Source organism: Ricinus communis, chromosome 4 (genome assembly GCF_019578655.1).
Source record: "Ricinus communis isolate WT05 ecotype wild-type chromosome 4, ASM1957865v1, whole genome shotgun sequence".
Lineage (NCBI taxonomy): Eukaryota > Viridiplantae > Streptophyta > Magnoliopsida > Malpighiales > Euphorbiaceae > Ricinus > Ricinus communis.
The window spans coordinates 26224692-26243483 of NC_063259.1; the positions used below are offsets into that span (position 1 = coordinate 26224692).

Sequence of the window (18792 nt, forward strand, 5' to 3'; positions counted from 1 at the left end):
AAAACACAACTTTAATCTTATTTTTAATTAAATATATTTAGAGAAAATATGATTACCAACCTAAAGAAAGTAGCATGAAAATCTGAATTAGAATTGCAATCACATTCGTGAACAACATGTTTTGCAATTTAGTCATTTGTAAATATAATATTTCATTCAATGTTCAAATATAAACCATTAAAATATATGTTACTGCTAGCATAAAAATATTTTGTAGATGACAATCATTAAAACAAAATATTTTTCGCAGTTCCAGCCAACAATCTACCCAGCAAAAATAAAAGTAAAAAAGTAAAAAAGAAAAGAAAAATACCTGAGATTGAGCAATGGTAGCACAGTTATGAGAAGAGAGAGCGCTAAAGAGGAAGACGTCTACGCGAGCCAATTCTTGCTTCTGCCTTTCTGCGAGCCAATTATGTATGGCGCTAAAAAGGAAGATGTCTAAACGAGCCAAATTTCTTCCTTCTTCCTTTTGATTTTCTGTCCAGAAATTTGTCTTATGGATTTTGTCTTTCTGAATTGTAAAATGGAAGGTGCGGTGGTGTGTTTTAAAGAGAAAGACGGTGTGTTCAAATTCTTAGGTGTAGGCTTGTGGTACGTGATAAGAAAAGGTATTAGGGTTAAGTTAGTAGATAATAAATTATAAATTTAGTATTAGAGTAATGTATATTAGTATCAGTATACTATATGATATATTAATATATAACTTATATTTTTTTATAGAGTATAAACTACATTATAATATTATAGTTACTTTTAATATGTAGTATTTTTTTCTTATTTCGATAATAATTGCTTAAATTATATAAAATAATAAATATAAAATAATTTTTTATAGAGTATAAAGTATTTTATAATATTATAGTTATTTTTAATAGGTATTATTTGTATAACATAAATAATTATTAATAAATATATGTAAAAAATTCGGTTCTACGTTTTGGTCCGGATCAATACAAAACGGATCAGTTATGGTACGGTTTTTACTAAAGAACCAGTACCTTACCGTAATAGTAAAAAAATTCGAATCAGTTCAATTCGGTTATACAAAATTTCGGTTATTTCAGTTATGGTATTTTTTCGGTACGGTTATTTGGTTCGGGCAGAAATCACTGAAATCTATACTCAGCCCTAGTTATTAATAATAAGTGACAGCTGATGAAATCCTGTCACAGTGCCTTTGCTCATTCTTCTAATCTTATACAACCATAACCAAGTCCGAAAAGAACCGCTCTAATATTTGGAACTAGCAATTCCTTTTTTCTTTTTCTTCTTTATTGGCTCAAGGTTTCAATTCCACCACAAAAACCCGTTAAGGCCATAAATCAACTCAGGATTAGCCCACTACATCCAATTAGGGCTGAGCACGGATCGGTCCAATTCGGTTATTTATAAATCACCAGTACCATACCAAACCTCGGTTATTTTAAAATTGAAGATACCAGTACCGTACTAAACATAAAAGGATCCAATACCGTATTCTACCAGTTTTACGGTTCAATACAGTTCGGTTCGATGCTATTTTCGGTTTTAAAAAATTTTAAAAATAGAACTTTAATATCATCTTTAATCAAATACATTTAGAGAAAATATGATTACCAACCTAAAAAAAGTAGCATGAAAATCTGAATTAAAATTGCAATCACAATCTTGAACAACCTGTTTTGCAATTCAGTCACTTGCAAATACAATAATTCATTCAATATTCAAATACAAACCATTAAAATATATATTACTGCTAGCATAAGAATATTTTACAGGTGGCAATTATTAAAATAAATAAATTTACAAACTTTATGTAGCTCTAAAATACATGTCCAAAATTAGCAAAGGAATGTTATCACCTCCCCTCAAAATTAACACTCCATATTTAATCTTGACATAAGGGACTCACAAATCTCAGGATCTTTAATAATTTCTACAATAAAAGTAAAAAATTACGTCAATAAGACTTAACAGCATCAACAATAAATAAACATATGTAAGAAGTAAAGAAATTTTACCTAACTTTATGCTTTCAATATCCTCTATTGATTCTTCTAGTTGGATAGATTTATTTGAACTTCTAAACCAATCTTAACAACAAATGAGGAACTCCTAAGTAAAGAACTTCTATATTGTTAAAAGATGTTTTGACAATTTTTTTCTCAAGATTTGTTTGATCATTTTCAAAAAAAAAAAAAAATTATAAATATAATATAATTTTTTTATATTTTAATTTTAATTTATAATATTTTAAAAGTTAATAAATTAATTATTTCTAAATATTTAATTTTTTAAGTTTTATTAGTATAACAATATAAAAATTATTTTTAAAATATTTATTTCTTAATTTTAATCTTTATATAAATTAATACTTTTAGTATAATTAATATTATTATTCTTAAAATAAAAATATTATATAATTAAAAATTAATTTATTAATAAATATAGTGAAAATAATATTATATTTATATAATAATATCTTTTATAATTTTTAGTAATTTATATAACTTTTTATTAAATTAAGTAATTTTTAATTAACTTGTCAAAAATTTATAGATAGTAAATAAATTTTAAATATAGTATTATAGTATGTATACTAGATTACTAGTATCAATATACTATATGACATATTAATATATGTAACTTATATTTTTTATAGAGTATAAAGTATATTATAATATTATAGTTATTTTTAATATGTATTATTTTTTATATTTTGATAACAATTGCTTAAATTATATAAATGATAAATATAAAATAATTTTTTATAGAGTATATGTATTATTATTTTAATATATGTATTATTTATATAATATAAATAATTATTTATAAATATATGTAAAAAATTCGGTTTTACGGTTTGGTCCGGATCAGTACAAGATGGATCGGTTCTTGTACGGTTACGGTACGGTTTTTACTAAAGAACCAGTACCATACCATAATAGTAAAAAAATTTGGATTGGTTCAATTCGATTATAAAAATTTTTGGTTTTTTCGATTCTGGTACTTTTTGGTACGATTATTCGGTTCGGGCAAGAATCACCGACATCCATACTCAGCCCTGCATCAAATGCTTAAAGCCTCCATAAAATCAAAGGGGTCTTTACTTTAACCGTTAACAAAAATAACGTCTTTTTTGCTAGACCCAGTATTTCTTATTTGTGCCGTGCTCAGGCTTTTTCTTTTTTTTATGGAAAAAAACATTTCTTTTTATATTATCACTAATGCACTATTTAATATATCAAACCTTTTATTTTGAAGAGTCATATACTTTTTATACATGGAAAGTCAAATTTTATTTTATACTCTATATCTAATAAATATATTATAATATATTTGATTTAATTGATATAATAATTCTTATTTTTCTATTGGTAAAAGTTAAAAAAAAATTAAAATAAAATTAAAATTATTGATATTTGTGAAAATAAAAATAAGATAAATAATAAAATATAAAGAATTTATTGGACTTGAATAAAATATTTTACTTTTTTTATTTAAATATTTCTTAAGATACTCTCTATTATAAAAGTTATACTCTTTAAAATAATAAACACAATAGAAGATATTTTATATATGTTAAACTCTTTACTTTATAGAAGATATTTTATATATGTTAAACTCTTTACTTTAAAGAGATATATTATAAAATGACACTTCAATATATTTTTTATTCTTTAAATATAGAGAGTCAATAGAGACCTACACTATAAGTTTCCATATGTTTAATTTAATTAATATTTATAAATTTTATTTTTTTATTAATAAAAGTTAAAAAAGAGAAAAGATAAGTTAATACTATTAGTATTTATAAAAATAAAAATAAAATATAAAATATAAAAAATTTATTGTAATTAAATAAAATGTTTTATTTTTTATAAAAGCCATTGAAGATGCTCTAATAGGTAATAGCCATAGAGGATGGCTCTATTAGGTAATAGGTAGTGATTTCTTGGAAGAGATACTCTTAATTGTTTAATGCCTTATTTGCAATGGCGGTAGAATAGTAATACATTAATTGCCAAATCACACATTTTCTAAATCAGCCATTAAAGATTTATAACTTTGGTCAAACCATATTTCTCTTTGAATGTTGAATAATAATCTTTACTGAATCCACATCCATTTTCATCAAAGATGAGCAAAGCAAAGAAGAAGCAGTTGCACAGAAAATCTTCATTAGCTGTTTACAAATCATCATCTATGATCACTAGTGTTCGGTTTCATATCTATAACCATTAATACTATACCAGCTCAAGTAAACAATTTCATACCAACCCCAATCCAAGGAAATTATCAACCAAAACAACAACCCATATGCCATATGATCTGATTCATTGCCAATAATATGCAAGAACGGTCCGATCATTTATTCAAAAAAGTAGGAAGAAAACAAAACAAAACTATAATAACATCAGAACCGTATATCTATATATATAAACAGTCTATCAGAAATATAGTATGAACAGAAAGAATGGAAAGAACAGTAAAGAAACATGACATAAAACCAAGAAACCCATAAAAAAATATTATTACATAGAGAGAACATGCACTAATGTTTCTGGGTCTTCTTCTGATACTTGTCTTTGATCCAATGGAAACCACTGACGGTCCCTTCTTTAACCTTCTTGAAACCAGTTGAAGCCACTTCTTTAGTCTTGCCAAGGCCTTCTCCTACCTTCTGTTTATATTTAGCAGTAGAACTGGTGCTGTTGCTTTTGCTGTTCTGATAGTCATGAACAGGATCGGGGCCATCGTCCCATTGATCAGCCCATGATGTTTCATTAGAACTGCCCATTCTTTGATTCTTTTCCTGTTCAAGTTTTAGGTTCGACAGAGATTGGTGAGACAGGGAATTTTAAAGAATAAAGATTTGTTGCCGAAGAAGAGAGAGAGAGATTTACGATTTATGAGAAATGCAAAGAATGAGTAGTTCCCTTGAGGGAAAAGGATTTATAGAGACCTGAAATTTATTGGGTATTGGAAGCTTGGTCCAACTTGGAATACGTGGACTAATCAATTCTGACATGTGCATCCAATATTATTTAATTATAAATTGCGGTTATTCTTTTTTTTTTTTTTTTTTCTTTATTAAGTGGATAAAGATGCAGTTTAGGATGTTGATATTAAGACTTAGTTTACAAGTAAAACTCTTTCACTCGTTTTTGCTTTTTCTTTATTTATTTCTCTTCGTTAATTTAAATTATACATTCTCAATCTGAATAGTCATCGTTGTAAGAAGTGTTCAAAGAAAAAAGAAACCCAAAGATTGTTGAATTTTTTTTATTATTTCGTTAATGGAAACTAAAAAAATTAACTTTTTAATGAGAGCAATAATCTAAATTTCATGATTAAAAACGTTTCTATAAAAATTTATAAATTTCTAATTAAACATCAAACTAATTTTAATATATAAAAAATAAAATAATAATAATAAAAACAAGTAAATGGGCAAGGGTGCCTGCCACTGCTATTAAATTTCTTTTTATAGGTACAGTGGCAGAAAGTGAATTTGGTGATGAAAATGTATCATAATATAAAATACTAAAGAAAAACTATAATTCGGCTTGGATCTAATACTACGTCATAGTAATGTAAATTAGAATTAATGGCATATACTATTCTAATAAGATTTTTTATGGGGTCCTTTTTTTTTTAGAGAAATAAAGAGGGATAATATAATTTCCAGCCATTGATTCTTTAACTCAACGTGGAAATATATATATAATCAAATATAGTAATTCTTTCAATTTTATGGAGAAAAATGGTCTGAACATAGATAAATAATTTTCTTGCAATAGATTTTGGTGACAGTTGGAAAGAAAAATGATTCTAGAAGGCGGGCTTCCAGAGAATCGGAATATACATACACATATGGGCACGAAACAGATACAAAGTCAGAACAGAAAGGTAGCAGCAAGAAGTTCTAGAAGCATCGAAACCTTTCCCGTCCTTTCAAATCTTTTGACTATATTATATGCAACTTCCTATTATTCAGTCACGCACGCCCGCTATCTTTAATTATTGAATTAACCTTTTTTTTTTTTTTTTTTTTTTTTTAATTTCTTGGACCCAAGACCTACCTACAAGCTTCATCACCCTATACGCGTATTCATAGCCAGGCAATGTCACAGTCTTTATCACAAAGTCACATAAATAAATAAAAATAATCTCACTCTCTCTTTCCCTTTAGGTTCCAAGAAACTTGCAAAGAATGGTGTATCTAAAAAACTTTATTTAATTTGTAAGCAAGTTATGGCATTATCCAAGAAAGTTCACGTTCGGTTATAATGTGATCTTACTAATGATCGTATGTTGTATCAGGGTTCCGCAAGTACTTGTCATAGAGCCACTTGGATATAATCAGAGCATTTCCATTACTTTTTACTGGGAATTTATTTCTACTCCTCTGCCACTCATTTGTCAGTTTTATCCACTCTCTCCTCCAATCTTTTAATGGGAAAACCTTACCATTCTCCAAGCTCTTGATCAAGTATTTGAAATATATAGCTGCTCGGGGACCATAGTAATCCTGCAGAAGACCGCTCCAGTACTTGTTCCCTACACACATATGGAACAAACATACTAGCATGACATATACTCTTTTACTACTTACTATGAATTTGCACCTGAAGTGCACAATTTTCTTATCATATGCTGACTGGAACTCTATAGATACTTGATCAATTAAAACCCCAGTTTTGATCTCCTTACCATAGTCATGAAGAAGACTTGCTTCATCCTCTGTGTTGTCGAACCACATAGTTATTTGTGTTCTTGCATTCCATTCAAACTGCATTTCAGAATGCACTGATTAATATGTAAAACAAACTCGACTCGCCCCATGGTTGATATCTAAATCTAATTAGGTTATTAGTTTATAAGGCTCCTCACTTGTTTTTCTTGTTCTTGATCTTGAGCAAGTTGCTTTGCACTCTCTAACCAAGGTCCTAGAAGAAACCCTTCATGGCATCCTAAGAGTGTGTCCATGTCTTCAACGAGATCCAGAAACTTCTGACTCCGGCTAGCAACTCCATTGCCATCATTTGCCTGGTAGGATTCTATGATCTTCAAGAACAGCTCGTTTCCATATTTTGCCAACGCTTGTCTTGTCAGGTCAACCAAATCATAACTGAGGACACAACAAATGAATACAAGAAAGGGGTCAACCAGAACAGATCAAAGAAATGCCTTGCACAAGAGCAGATCCAAAGAGTGCCTAACTGATAATAATTTGACATTCACAAACCTGTAAGTGCTGCTCCCTGATAGTTCCTCCCCACTTGTAATGAAAAGTTCTAATGCATGTAACACTTCAGAAGTTGAGTACCACAAGTGAGGATGATCATATGAATCAGAATTTTCTTTCAGGACTGCCCTTCTTGATACTGGTTTGCCATTGAGGTGATGCCTCTTTTGCGATACAGAGAAATAGAATGGATTAACATCAGGAAATGCTACAATGACATCCCTGTTTTTGTCCTGGTAAAATAGTCATCAATGTTATATGAACTCTGAAGAACATGGATATCCTGGGAATTCTTCACAGCTTTGAGTATAAAGGCATGCAATTGAGGTCGAGAAATTGGACGGATTGTTTTAACTTGCATCAGTGTTGGACATGAAATTTATGGACCCAACACAACTGTTAGAAGTTGTATTTATCCCACATCGCTTGGTTAATGGGCTGTTATAATGTATATAAGTGGATTGGGCACCCTCTTCCTTTGAACTAGCTTTTGGGATGAGTTCTACCCAAGCCCATTTATCATGGTATCAAAGCCAGCATTTTGTCTGCGATGGGTTTGGTCTTGGCCCGTTTGCATGTCATGCTAAGCGTGAGGGAGGGTATTAGAAATTGTATTTATCCCGCATCGCTTGGTTACTGGGCTGTTATAATGTATATAAGTGGATTGGACACCCTCTTTATTTAAGCTAGCTTTTGGGATGAGTTCTACCCAAGCCCATTTATCATGGTATCAGAGCCAGCATTTTGTCTGCGATGGTGGGTTTGGTCCTGGCCCGTTTGCATGTCACGCTAAGCGTGAGGGAGGGTGTTAGAAGTATATTCAATACAAATTCATAAAAGGGTGCCTAAACGAGAGATGTATGTAGTCTTCCCCTAAAATAGCAAGGAGGTTGTTTCTGTGCTTTAAAGCTAGACCTTTTGGTCCCAATATGAACTTTTAGGGTCTAGCTTATGATCACTAGTGGATGTACAAGAAAATACAAGGCAATGACTGCATTCTAAAGAACATTGCCCTATCTTACAGCACAAGTAAAAAAAATGAGTTGAGGCACTTACGTAGGCACCATCAGTGCAATTGTAAACTGTGTGATACAGTATATCCCACGCATCTTGTATTGATGGTACTGATCGACCATAACGCCTCGTTGAATATAAATTAATCCATGCCTAGGAAAAGGAAGAGTTAGTGACAGTTTCAAGTTGACCGTCCCTACCAACTAACCCAGCAATACCCTCATTTCTGAATAACAAAAGGAAGAAGATAATGGAGAAGAACTCTGAAAAACTGCAGTTTCAGAATATCCTTAATATTTGAAAACCAGAAACATGGGTTTAGAAGGTTTAAATAATGTTGCACAATCAATAGAGAATTTAAAAGAATATACCTAGAAGGAAGGAAAAAAAGAGAAGAAGTGGGAGGAGAGTCATAGACACGGATGCCATATGAATAGGTTTGGGCAGTAACAAAAAGCTTGGCATTACCTTGACATCAACTTTCTTATGTTGAAATGCCATTTCAGACATGAGATCATAAACAACAGGGTTCTGTTCTATACCCTCCATTGACATTCCGACACCAACCTTCAGAAAAAGAAACAGAAAATAATGATTAAATAAATTGGTAATGTCTAGTACTAATAGCAAAAGGGATTATTTATTTTCGAGAGAGAGTTTTCTGAAGTATGAATAGTTATTAAGCTTATTCTGTTCCACTAATGTTGACCATGGTCAAGGCACAAAGATGCCAATTGGGACCATATGCATATGTTTTGTAAATGACGTAACTTCTGTGTACAGCACGACAACTTATTTATAGCTCCATTCTTTGAAAAGCCAGTGAAATGTCATTCACAAGAAAAGTGAATTCAAAATTACACAGTGAATATAGGAAAATTAGATGAAATCTATTCTATCAGTCGGCAAATTATGCACATACAAAGTCAGTATGATATTATTGCAAGTTCTGAAGCAAAGCTCTAATTGCAATCCATTTTGTTATCAATGAGGTTCATCAATTTATTTCTCATTTCTCTGTGACTTGTGATTTTCCGATTCCATTTTGTCATCAATAATATTCAAATGGAAAGATCAAAGACAAAGAAGCATATTTACTCAAATAGCATACAGTAAACTACAGAGACTAAAATCATGCAGCAATATTATGTATCAGAGTCTTTTGTAGCAATATTACAAAGTATGGTGGGGCCACAGAAGCGACAGAACCATCTTAAACTTAATTAGAATTGAATTGTATCTAGCAAGCTCTGTAATTGAGCATACCATTGTTGAGTTTTCACTTGTACGAGCTTCAACTGGTCCAGAAGCTATTGAATCTAAAATCCCATACATCTCTACATTTCCTGCAAAGTTGTGTAGCATACACCTGCGAATTAAAGCAGCAGCAAAAAGAAAGTGAAAAAATAAGGGAAAGCAAAAATAATAACAAATAAAGAAATTCAGCTAGGATACACAGAGACATGCATATTTCACACAGTTATTCATCAGTTTACCCCAAATAACAAGTAAGATAAACATAATAAGCAACTTTGTCAGTAACAATGGGGAAAACTCTCTCACTTCAAAGAGGTTATGAGATGTTGGCTGGGTGGCCATTAAAGACATTGCTATATTCATGCAGTTACAAGGAAAACTGACTTCTTAATAGTCCTGTGGCAGCTGGGCTATCTGCCAGATGAACGATATCAATAGAAGGTTGGCTGTAAATCATGATCTTAATTTATAACTAGTCTGCCCAGTATCATTCTTTACATACTATTAATTATGCTATAATGTGCACAGGGGGAAAAACAGGGTCCCAATCCATGACTCTGGTCGGATCCAGACTCAACCAACTGCTGTCTCTGAGTTTTCATCCACGAAACTTATTTCAAATATGAAAATATTAACTAGAGTATATTTTATAACATCAAGGTGAAAGTGCATCTTTGACTGTTTATGCTGATAAAAATTTGAAGAATGGTTAACTTTGTAAAATCAATATCACAGGCACTTTTCGAATTTGGACATAGTTAATGCTTAGAAAGCACTACTTGCAAACTCATCTTATGAATTGAAAAAAAAAAAAAAAGCAGAAGAAAACACACACAAATAACCTACCAGATGTAAGGGACACCATAAAACTGATATGACGAAGTCCATATGGGTTTTACTTCAGCAAAAAGATCAAGGACCACCAACCTCCCCACTGGGACAGAATGTAAAAGTGCCTGTGAAAGTATAGTACACTATCAAAATGAAAGGATTGTACGCATAAAACAGTTACGCGTTTCAGACATAAGAATAGAATACACCTAGAGTAACAAAATAATCAAACAACTAATATGACCTTCATTTGTGGAGGTCTCCAGAAAGGATCATAAGAGAACAGCCAACCCTGCAAAATATAGGTAAAGAGACAGAATGCCGAAGCCTAATGAGGTACATCACATACATATTGAAAAGCAATTTTAGAAAAAGAACTAAATGGTTGAATAGTTAACACATTGTTCCTTCACCTGCATCAACCAGACAGCATCATTATCACCACTTTGCATTCCCTTAAAGACTGCTGCACCTAACGCAGAAATGTACTTTGGGTCATCGACAGGTGGTGTATTCTCATCAAAAGTGTCACTGCAGGGATGGTGGATTTACTAATTCTATCAATAAACTTTCGTAACACTTAAAATGATTACTTCATAGGATATAAAATTTTTATTGCAAAAGAAATATAAAATTAGGCAAAATCATACCAGTTGTATATGTGGCTTGTGCTTCCATATTCTGAACCAAAAAGTAATTTCAATCACATAACTTCCGAACGTTTTTCAAATTTGTTTAGCATGGAGGAATATAACTTTGGGCAAACATGGAATATAACTTTGGGCAAACATTGTGATCAGATAACAATACCTTCTAATTGCTGCTCAATGAATGCTCTTCCAATCTCAATGAATAATGGATCAGTTGCATCAAGAAGATAGGTGCAGCACCATCTAAGATCACTCTTAACTGAGAACCTGAAGCAGGATTTAAAGCATATAAATTTATGACTTCTGGATAATTTAAATTTATGCATGAAAGTCATCAAATCAACTCAAGAAATCCTACAACCCAAATAATCAGGGACCAGCATGCAAATTCTTTCTTCCAATTCCAATCTAAAGCCATGATTTGGTTTATTTTGCTCAGAAACAAGGTTGATTTTTATTACTTTTCCCTTGAGAATTGAGTTTGAGAATGTGAAGTATATGATATTAGCAATGCAAATACACACATTTAAACATGAAAATTTAAGAAGATAATAAGAAAAAATCAGCAATAATGCAGCATTAGAACTATTACTTTGAAGTGCTCCTTCACATCAATTTAAAAAGATATTGCCACATTAATATGTTTCAGAAATATCCAAATGTTGCAATTCACGAACAGAAGTTCTAATGAAAATCCATGTCTCAAATTAGCACAATAATCCTTACCAATTTCCTAAACGTGCTATCTTTGCTGATGGAAATATGTTTCTTAATGCTGCAGGAACATTTCCAGAGAAGGCTGGAAGGACTGAATAGCAGATTCATAACCACTTCAAGATGTCAATTCAAGTTAAAAAGTAAAGCAGATACTGAACTTATAAATGAAATTTCTCCTAGCTGCATTTTCATTTTTGAATAAATAGTATACTACTGAGCAGCAATGAGAAATTGTTTTAGAATAACCTAGGTTATTCTATGATTGCAGAGAGGCACAAGAATGTAAGGAAGGAGTTTTAAGTAAATATAAATTATAAAGAGAAAAAAATAAACAGCACAACCATAAAGGAAAGCCCCTATGAGTAAATGTCAATTGAAAATTAGTACCTGGATTCATTCCAAGTTCATACATTCTAGCAAGTATTTTCTTCTGCAGAATTAATTGTTGAAAGAACCAACTTTGTGGTAGTGATCCGCCCCATCTGTATCATCACAACAACATTGTCACTGCAAAAGCTTCTAGTCTAGATATTTTTACAAGAATGCATGTGAGAAGACTTTTCTTACTAAAGGCACCATGAACAAGCAAATGTAATAATTAAATGCCATAAGATAGTATTTCCCCAGTCTTAAGGAGGTTGAAACAATAATTTGCCAACACCTATAGAAAAATTCAGAAGGCCTTGGACCTAATGACAGAAGTGCCACTCCCTCAATCTCATAAAAGCTCTCAAGTCAAGTATTCTTCTAAACAACAATGAAAAGGCCCACAAGCTTACCTGTGCAAATTTCCCATACGTGACCATGCAAGAAATGCAGGGCCTCCAAAGAAATCATCCAAGTCCACCTTGCTTAAATTATATTTCTGTCAAAATGGGAGGTAGATCATTAAAAAAAGAAAAATCAGGTGTAAAGCCATGGCCTTTAAACTGCAGGAACAACTATATCATCAAGGAGAAAGTTACACAATGAATTACATTTTACCTTATCAATTAAAGCAGTTTTAGGATACTAATAATTGACAAATAACTTGGTCAATATAAGTTTACCCCAAAGAAAGCAAACTTGTAGTTGTTTTACTGTATATCAGCATTGGCATGCAACCCATGTTGTTTGATGTTTCTTACATATAACAAGGACAATATATCTTTTCAAGAAAAGAACATAAAAAAGAGAAGAACAGTCAGTTTGCGAATATGCTCATTCTTCTGTAGCTTTTGTAGTACATGGATGAAGATAAGCCACGAGTAATACACAAATTCATCATTAGTTCTTTTGCCCAACAAACTAACTATAAGCCAAATATATTCAGAGTAAATGCATCCATTGACAAGGTTAAAGTAGAAGTCAAGATATGCAAGTGGACTGTATCAGGATGACTAGATACCAGTTCCTCTTTGTCACTTTCATTCTGGACTCTATTCATTTTCACAGGCAGTGATAACGAGTATCAACATCATAGTCACCCAACTTCTCTATTCCAAAGTAAACACAATTTAATTTAAATTTTCTTGGAAAGGAAAGTGCAAAATATTAGAGCTAAACTACAGAATTTGGAGATCAGTAGGAGGAAAGGAACCTTGAAAACTTTTTGCCAAATAGCTTCTTGCCCAGTAAAGGCTAATGGCAAGTTGATACCTTGTAGAGCCATCCAATCAATTTCTTTTTCCCATCTTTTCCAGTCCCACCATGCAAAAGTGTCTACCAGCATTACATATTTACTAAGTTTGCTTAACATTTAAGAGACTTCAAGTCAAAAGTTCAAAGTCATAGGAATTAAATGTAAAACTATTTATCCAAATATTAAATGAGAAAAATAAAGATGTAATAAGGTAGAAGCTGACAGCTTGATGTAACAGCATTCTGATAATAATTCCAGGGAATAGGTCTTAGAACCAAGACACCAGCATCTTGAACGTGAGGCAGAGAGCCTAATTTAGGTATTGAATTTAGTTGGGCACCCCCAGTTTTGTCCCAAGATATATGTGAGCCACACCAATACTTCAAATACCAATGCAGACCAGCTACTACTTCCATTCCATTGACCCCAGAAATTCTAGTGAATATAACAACTCAATGTAATTCCACTGCGCCCAATAACAGTATTATATGCATTCCAATTAATAATAATAGAGAGAAGAAAAGAGAGCGTACATAATTTCTGGAGTTACAGGGCCAGTAGAAAAAGGATAGTTTTCTATTATAAAGCAAGACTGCCCTCCACATTGCTCCTAATTATAAAACAAAAGAAACGCGTATCAGTAAATCTTAACGGCACCCAAGTGCAAAGTTTCAAACTTTAATCAGAACTATGATCATACAAACAAAACAAAAGCACTTCTGAGTAATTCTAATAATACCTGATGGAAATCATATGTATACAAGACCCAAGCCCGACATTATTAGCCAAGGGTAACATTGAAATTTTTATATCAACAAGAGCATCCTTACAAAGACCTAATACACTAGAAGGCCGAGCAGTATCTCATCACTTTCTTTACATCACCGTCTTTTTTTGCCCTCTGAAATGATACGAGCAGTATCTCATCTCAACTTTGCCTAAGTTTTTTTCATCAATCTTTTCATTACCAACAAAATCCACCCCAAGAGGCGATAGTTTGACTCCTCCGGACAATAAGTGTGCGTCAGAGAGTCAAAATGTGGCCTGTTGCGGCGGATTCTATCGGTACGGAAGAGATTGCTGGGATTTCAGAAACTTCGATGCACATATTCGGTCTACAAAGAGTAGAGTAGTAGTAGGAAGAGTTCGGATAAGACTGCTGAATTGGTTCAGGAGAACAGAAAGGAGGGAAAATGCAAAGAAGAGAGACTGTGGAAGTAGGGTGGCGGATGTATTAGTCTTTATAGTAGTCTTGTGTATATATTAAAATTCCACTATTACCTTACCTAGCATGTTGTCGTGGTCTTTTATACATTATCTTCATCAACCCAATTGCGGAGTTCCAAAGTGTAATAAAAATGAAACATAAATACGAAACTTTTAGAAACAAAGAAGGATGTTACCTTGGAGATAATTCGAAACTCGAAAGCAGAAGAATGAGAAGGAAGCAGCCTATGAAGAACCCCACGAGCTGCGGCCAACTGAACTGAAGGAGAAGCTCGCTCGCGTTCTTGAATTTCGAGGAGGCGCGAAATGTAACCGACGCCGATTGTTGAAGAGTGAGTAAATGCGAATATAGAGAATAACAAGAAGACAGAAATGGCGGGAAGCAGAGAATCCATATAGAATATAAATGAGACGGAGAGATTATGAGATTAGGGTTTATAAAAGAGGAAATCGAATTTTGCATTTCTTTTTTGAAGGAGATTCTGTTGAAGAAGAAGAGACAAAACTTTGATTGCCGGCGGGAGAGAGAGTGAGTGTCAAGTTATAACCGCAAGAAAAGAAGAAATGGAAGGATGTTTTTTTTATTAACTGTTTGGACTGTTCGCTGAATTGGGAGGTTTACGTCGACGTCGTTTTGTGTGTGTTTTGCGAGGTCGTAGTTGGGATGGGCTTGGAGCCTGTTTTGAGTTTTCGACCCATCACCCAAGTCTCTCAATAGGCTCAGGCTCACCTATATTACCACAACAACGCTTCATTAAAGAACCTGTGTTAGCCGGACTTTTTAAGATTACGAAGAGCAAGTAATAATTCCTTTTTATTTATACAAGCCATCGTTTCCTTACATTCGTCCCGTTGTAAACATACAAAAATTAACGTAATATAGAAAAAATACTCGAATCCGAAACAATTACAATTTAAATTAGACTTCAAACGTGTTTTAAGTAATAGTCTAGTGCAACTCAAGCCATGAGATACTTCAAGTATGAGTAAGTATTAATTTATTGCAACTCAAGTCATATGCCCTAGAGGTCTCAATATTAAGGGTTCGTTTTAAATATAAGATGAGGTTATGTATATCTGTGCTGGATAAAAGTGTGTCTCATAGGGGAAATATAAACACCTTCGTTTATTTAAAACATGGTTTAAGAAATCTAAATCTATCAAGACGTTACTTGATAACTTTCAATAAATAGTTTTAAGCTCATGTTGAATTTCAAAAGCGATTTTGTAGATAATGGGCAATAAATCATCCTCATGAGGATTTGGATAGGAATAAGTGCTAACTTGAAGTACTTCTTTGTTACATTTAATCATTCTTTCTTTCTCTTAAAACCAACATGCCTTATGCTTCAAGTTGAAAAATCTAATAGTAAACAGTTGAAATGATTGATGGAATCATATGCATTGCAATAATTCTTGACATGAAAAATTTACCAAGACAAATCTAAGTATACTAGAAAAGCATTTAGGGTTTTTGCTACATGAGAATACCTACATATTAGGGTTCAGCATATGGCAATACTTTAAGATTTCAAATCAATATAAATAGGTTGATGATCCATTGTAATATCGTCATGTCATTATGGGACCAATAGACAAGATAATAGATAGGATATCTAGTGCAAGTTGTACCAGTGGCCTATATTGTAATGGTCTGAGCAGATATATGTTGTAGCTAGATAGAACCCCATGTTTGTTCATGATGTATGCAAACAATAGACCAAAAAGAGAAAGATATATAGATCTCCATATTACAAAATGAATACTAATTTTTTTTTTTTTTTATGTTGCTATCATTCCATTTAAGTTTCTAATCTTGGCTTTGGATTTGGTCCCCTCATCACCCTCAAGAGCTAGGTAGCTATTTCATTTAAAAATCAGAAGGAATAAGTAAAACAAAGTTAACCAAGCATTTGATTTAGTTAGCGAAAATAATTTGTGCTTGCAACCCTTTGTGCAATTTGGAACACTATTCGTTACTAAAATTATTAATTGGGTAGTAAGAAAGCTTTTTTATTTTTCATCGAGTTTGATTAGTGCTTAATCCACATGATTAAAGAGTTTTAGGTAAGAAATCAGAATTTGCAGAGAATTTGACAGGATAACTATGTGCTTTCTGAGAATTTAGGTGTGTTTTGATGTTTAAACTGTTGGAGAGGGTAGGTATATGTTTACTTCATTGCCTGCATTTGAATACCCACTCCTTGTTAATGGAAGTTATTTGTGGACCAAACTTTATTTATATATTGAAGCTTGCAAGTGATAAAACCTAGCTAACAAGAGATTCATCACACAGAAATTAATTCATTGATGCTTACTCTGAAATATTATATATACATGCCTCTTCTTTTAAGATATCTTTCAGATTATAATTCCTTTGTGTAAAATTGCAAAATCATTAAAGAACAAAAAGAATGATTATCGTATATCCAGTCTTTGAACACTAATTAACAGTAATTGATCTTCAAAATGAAAGCCCTGAGATGACATAGGAAATGATGACCAACGGTTTGGAAAAATGATGCAAGCTCGATTGAGGAAAAAGTAAAAAATATAATCCAGCATTGAAAATTAGCAGAAGAAAAAGAAACTAATTTGAACAAATCATAATATGCATTTCTAATTACCCAACTCTATTAATCAAGATGCTTGATAAATCATCTTATCCAAATTTACTCTAAAACAATAAATTAAGTATATACAATTGTACTAATATTAATAAGTGTTTGATGGAATATGATATATGAAATTATGTGAAGTAAAAAAAGTCTAAAATGAAGGATCTTCAAAAACCATTTTTTTCTAAGGAAAAAAGTTAAAAAATGTCATTTCTTTGAGCTTTTTATATAAAGTAGTATCATTTACATGAATGAAACTAAGCCTTGGATAAGGATGAACCACCCCCTATAAAGAGCATTAAAAAAAACTTGCTTTATACCCGGCTAGCTATTGATTTACTCCCCTTTTAGCCTAACATTTTGTACCCACATAAGTGCATTATAGAAAGGAAAATAACCATATATATTTCAAATATGAACCTCAATTAGAGCTCAATAATTTTCAATTCTAGCATCATTTGCAATATTCTTTTGTCCCCTTCAACTTCTCTATAGGCTTACAAGCTTACCTACCTCAGATCAGCTATCTAGGTCAAAGGAAAAGTCGCTGTCAACTCGGAGGAGAACAAGGAGAGAATATGGATAGTAATCCAAAAGATTTCGCTGTTTAATGGGTCCAAGGTAATAAAAATGGTGGTGGCCCTACTTACTCCACTTGTTTGTAAATATTTACCTTTACCTTAAAAGCAGAAAACAAGCAAACCCAAAAAGAGTAAAGACATAAGGTCATTCACAAAATTAGGGAGACATAGGCAGGTCGAATGAGCAATGGTTTATCTTATCTAGCACTTGTACTTAAGCACACCTGAAACCACATGGGCTCATTCAAGCTACTCTATGAATCTTTATGGGAAGCTACTCTCCTTTAATTCTTCTTCTCCATCTCATGATTGATTCAATAAGGAACATGCCATGAATTATAAGCAGTGATTTGCACATGGCTTCCATCAATATAAATGAGTGAAGAGACTCAAAATAACTAAACTAAATATTTTCTCTCTAACACATTTGAAGGGCACACGAAGATAAATCATATTAGAATTGGCATTATTATTATTCACCAGTGGCACTGCGGCAGTGCTTGTTATGTCATTACTAACAATCCGATTAAAATTTGCATATATTTTCTCGATCAGTTTCTTTATCTTTGTGATGAGGGCCATAGTATTAAGTTGTGTAGGTTAGTTGGGGCTTTTCTTGAGGCAAGTTCCTAACAAATACAAATTTGTGTACTTCTATTAGCACTCACATCTCGATAATCATATCAACATACGGGCATCACACATGGAAGGCGAGAATTTAAGTGCAAGACATACTCATAGAGAAGCAGAAGGGAGTTGTCGTCCACTAAAAAGAACAAGGTCTAGAGAACTAAACACATTCATCAAAATTAAATCTAAAACATCATTATCAAATAAGAGAAAAAAGAGAGTAAAGAATTCTTACACCATGGTACCAACCATATTGTGACAAATACATACCTTGCCTACCCATCAATGTCTTCATTATAAGATTTTAGGTCTGTCCTTTTATATGGTCTCCACTATTATCCATAATGTAAAAGTCTCCATCAACTGATTTGAACCCAGTAGCATTTTTAACTCTCTGTGTTGGGTAAATGTA

At 32.3% G+C, this 18792-nt stretch overlaps 2 protein-coding genes across 2 annotated transcripts; both read right to left on the minus strand.

The window, feature by feature from the left end:
• Positions 1–4334: 4334 nt before the first annotated feature.
• On the minus strand, positions 4335–4932 carry LOC8258122. Its single transcript, XM_015723692.3, has one exon. The coding sequence runs from the start codon at positions 4781–4783 to the stop codon at positions 4538–4540; it is 246 nt and encodes an 81-aa protein (XP_015579178.1). The 5' UTR covers positions 4784–4932; the 3' UTR covers positions 4335–4537.
• Positions 4933–6203: 1271 nt separating this feature from the next.
• LOC8258121 (alpha-N-acetylglucosaminidase) lies at positions 6204–15116 on the minus strand. The gene is made up of 19 exons (XM_002511415.4): positions 14728–15116; positions 13858–13934; positions 13548–13759; positions 13283–13404; positions 12483–12568; positions 12091–12185; positions 11713–11794; positions 11147–11253; positions 10987–11017; positions 10750–10867; positions 10581–10628; positions 10352–10461; positions 9515–9617; positions 8717–8815; positions 8291–8401; positions 7235–7467; positions 6880–7117; positions 6700–6778; positions 6204–6546 (listed from the first exon to the last, which is right to left on the minus strand). The coding sequence occupies exons 1-19, from the start codon at positions 14944–14946 to the stop codon at positions 6287–6289; spliced, it is 2430 nt and encodes an 809-aa protein (XP_002511461.1). The 5' UTR covers positions 14947–15116; the 3' UTR covers positions 6204–6286.
• Between the last annotated feature and the right edge of the window lie 3676 nt (positions 15117–18792).

Bases quoted from the DNA above. Each gene is read 5' to 3' on its own strand.
- LOC8258122 (XM_015723692.3), bottom strand. From the start codon at position 4,783: ATGGGCAGTTCTAATGAAACATCATGGGCTGATCAATGGGACGATGGC.
- LOC8258121 (XM_002511415.4), bottom strand. From the start codon at position 14,946: ATGGATTCTCTGCTTCCCGCCATTTCTGTCTTCTTGTTATTCTCTATA. The intron at 12,186-12,482 runs GTAAGCTTGTGG...GTGATGATACAG, and splicing joins CGTATGGGAAATTTGCACAG to ATGGGGCGGATCACTACCAC. The intron at 8,402-8,716 runs GTAATGCCAAGC...TCCTTTTCCTAG, and splicing joins ATAAGAAAGTTGATGTCAAG to GCATGGATTAATTTATATTC.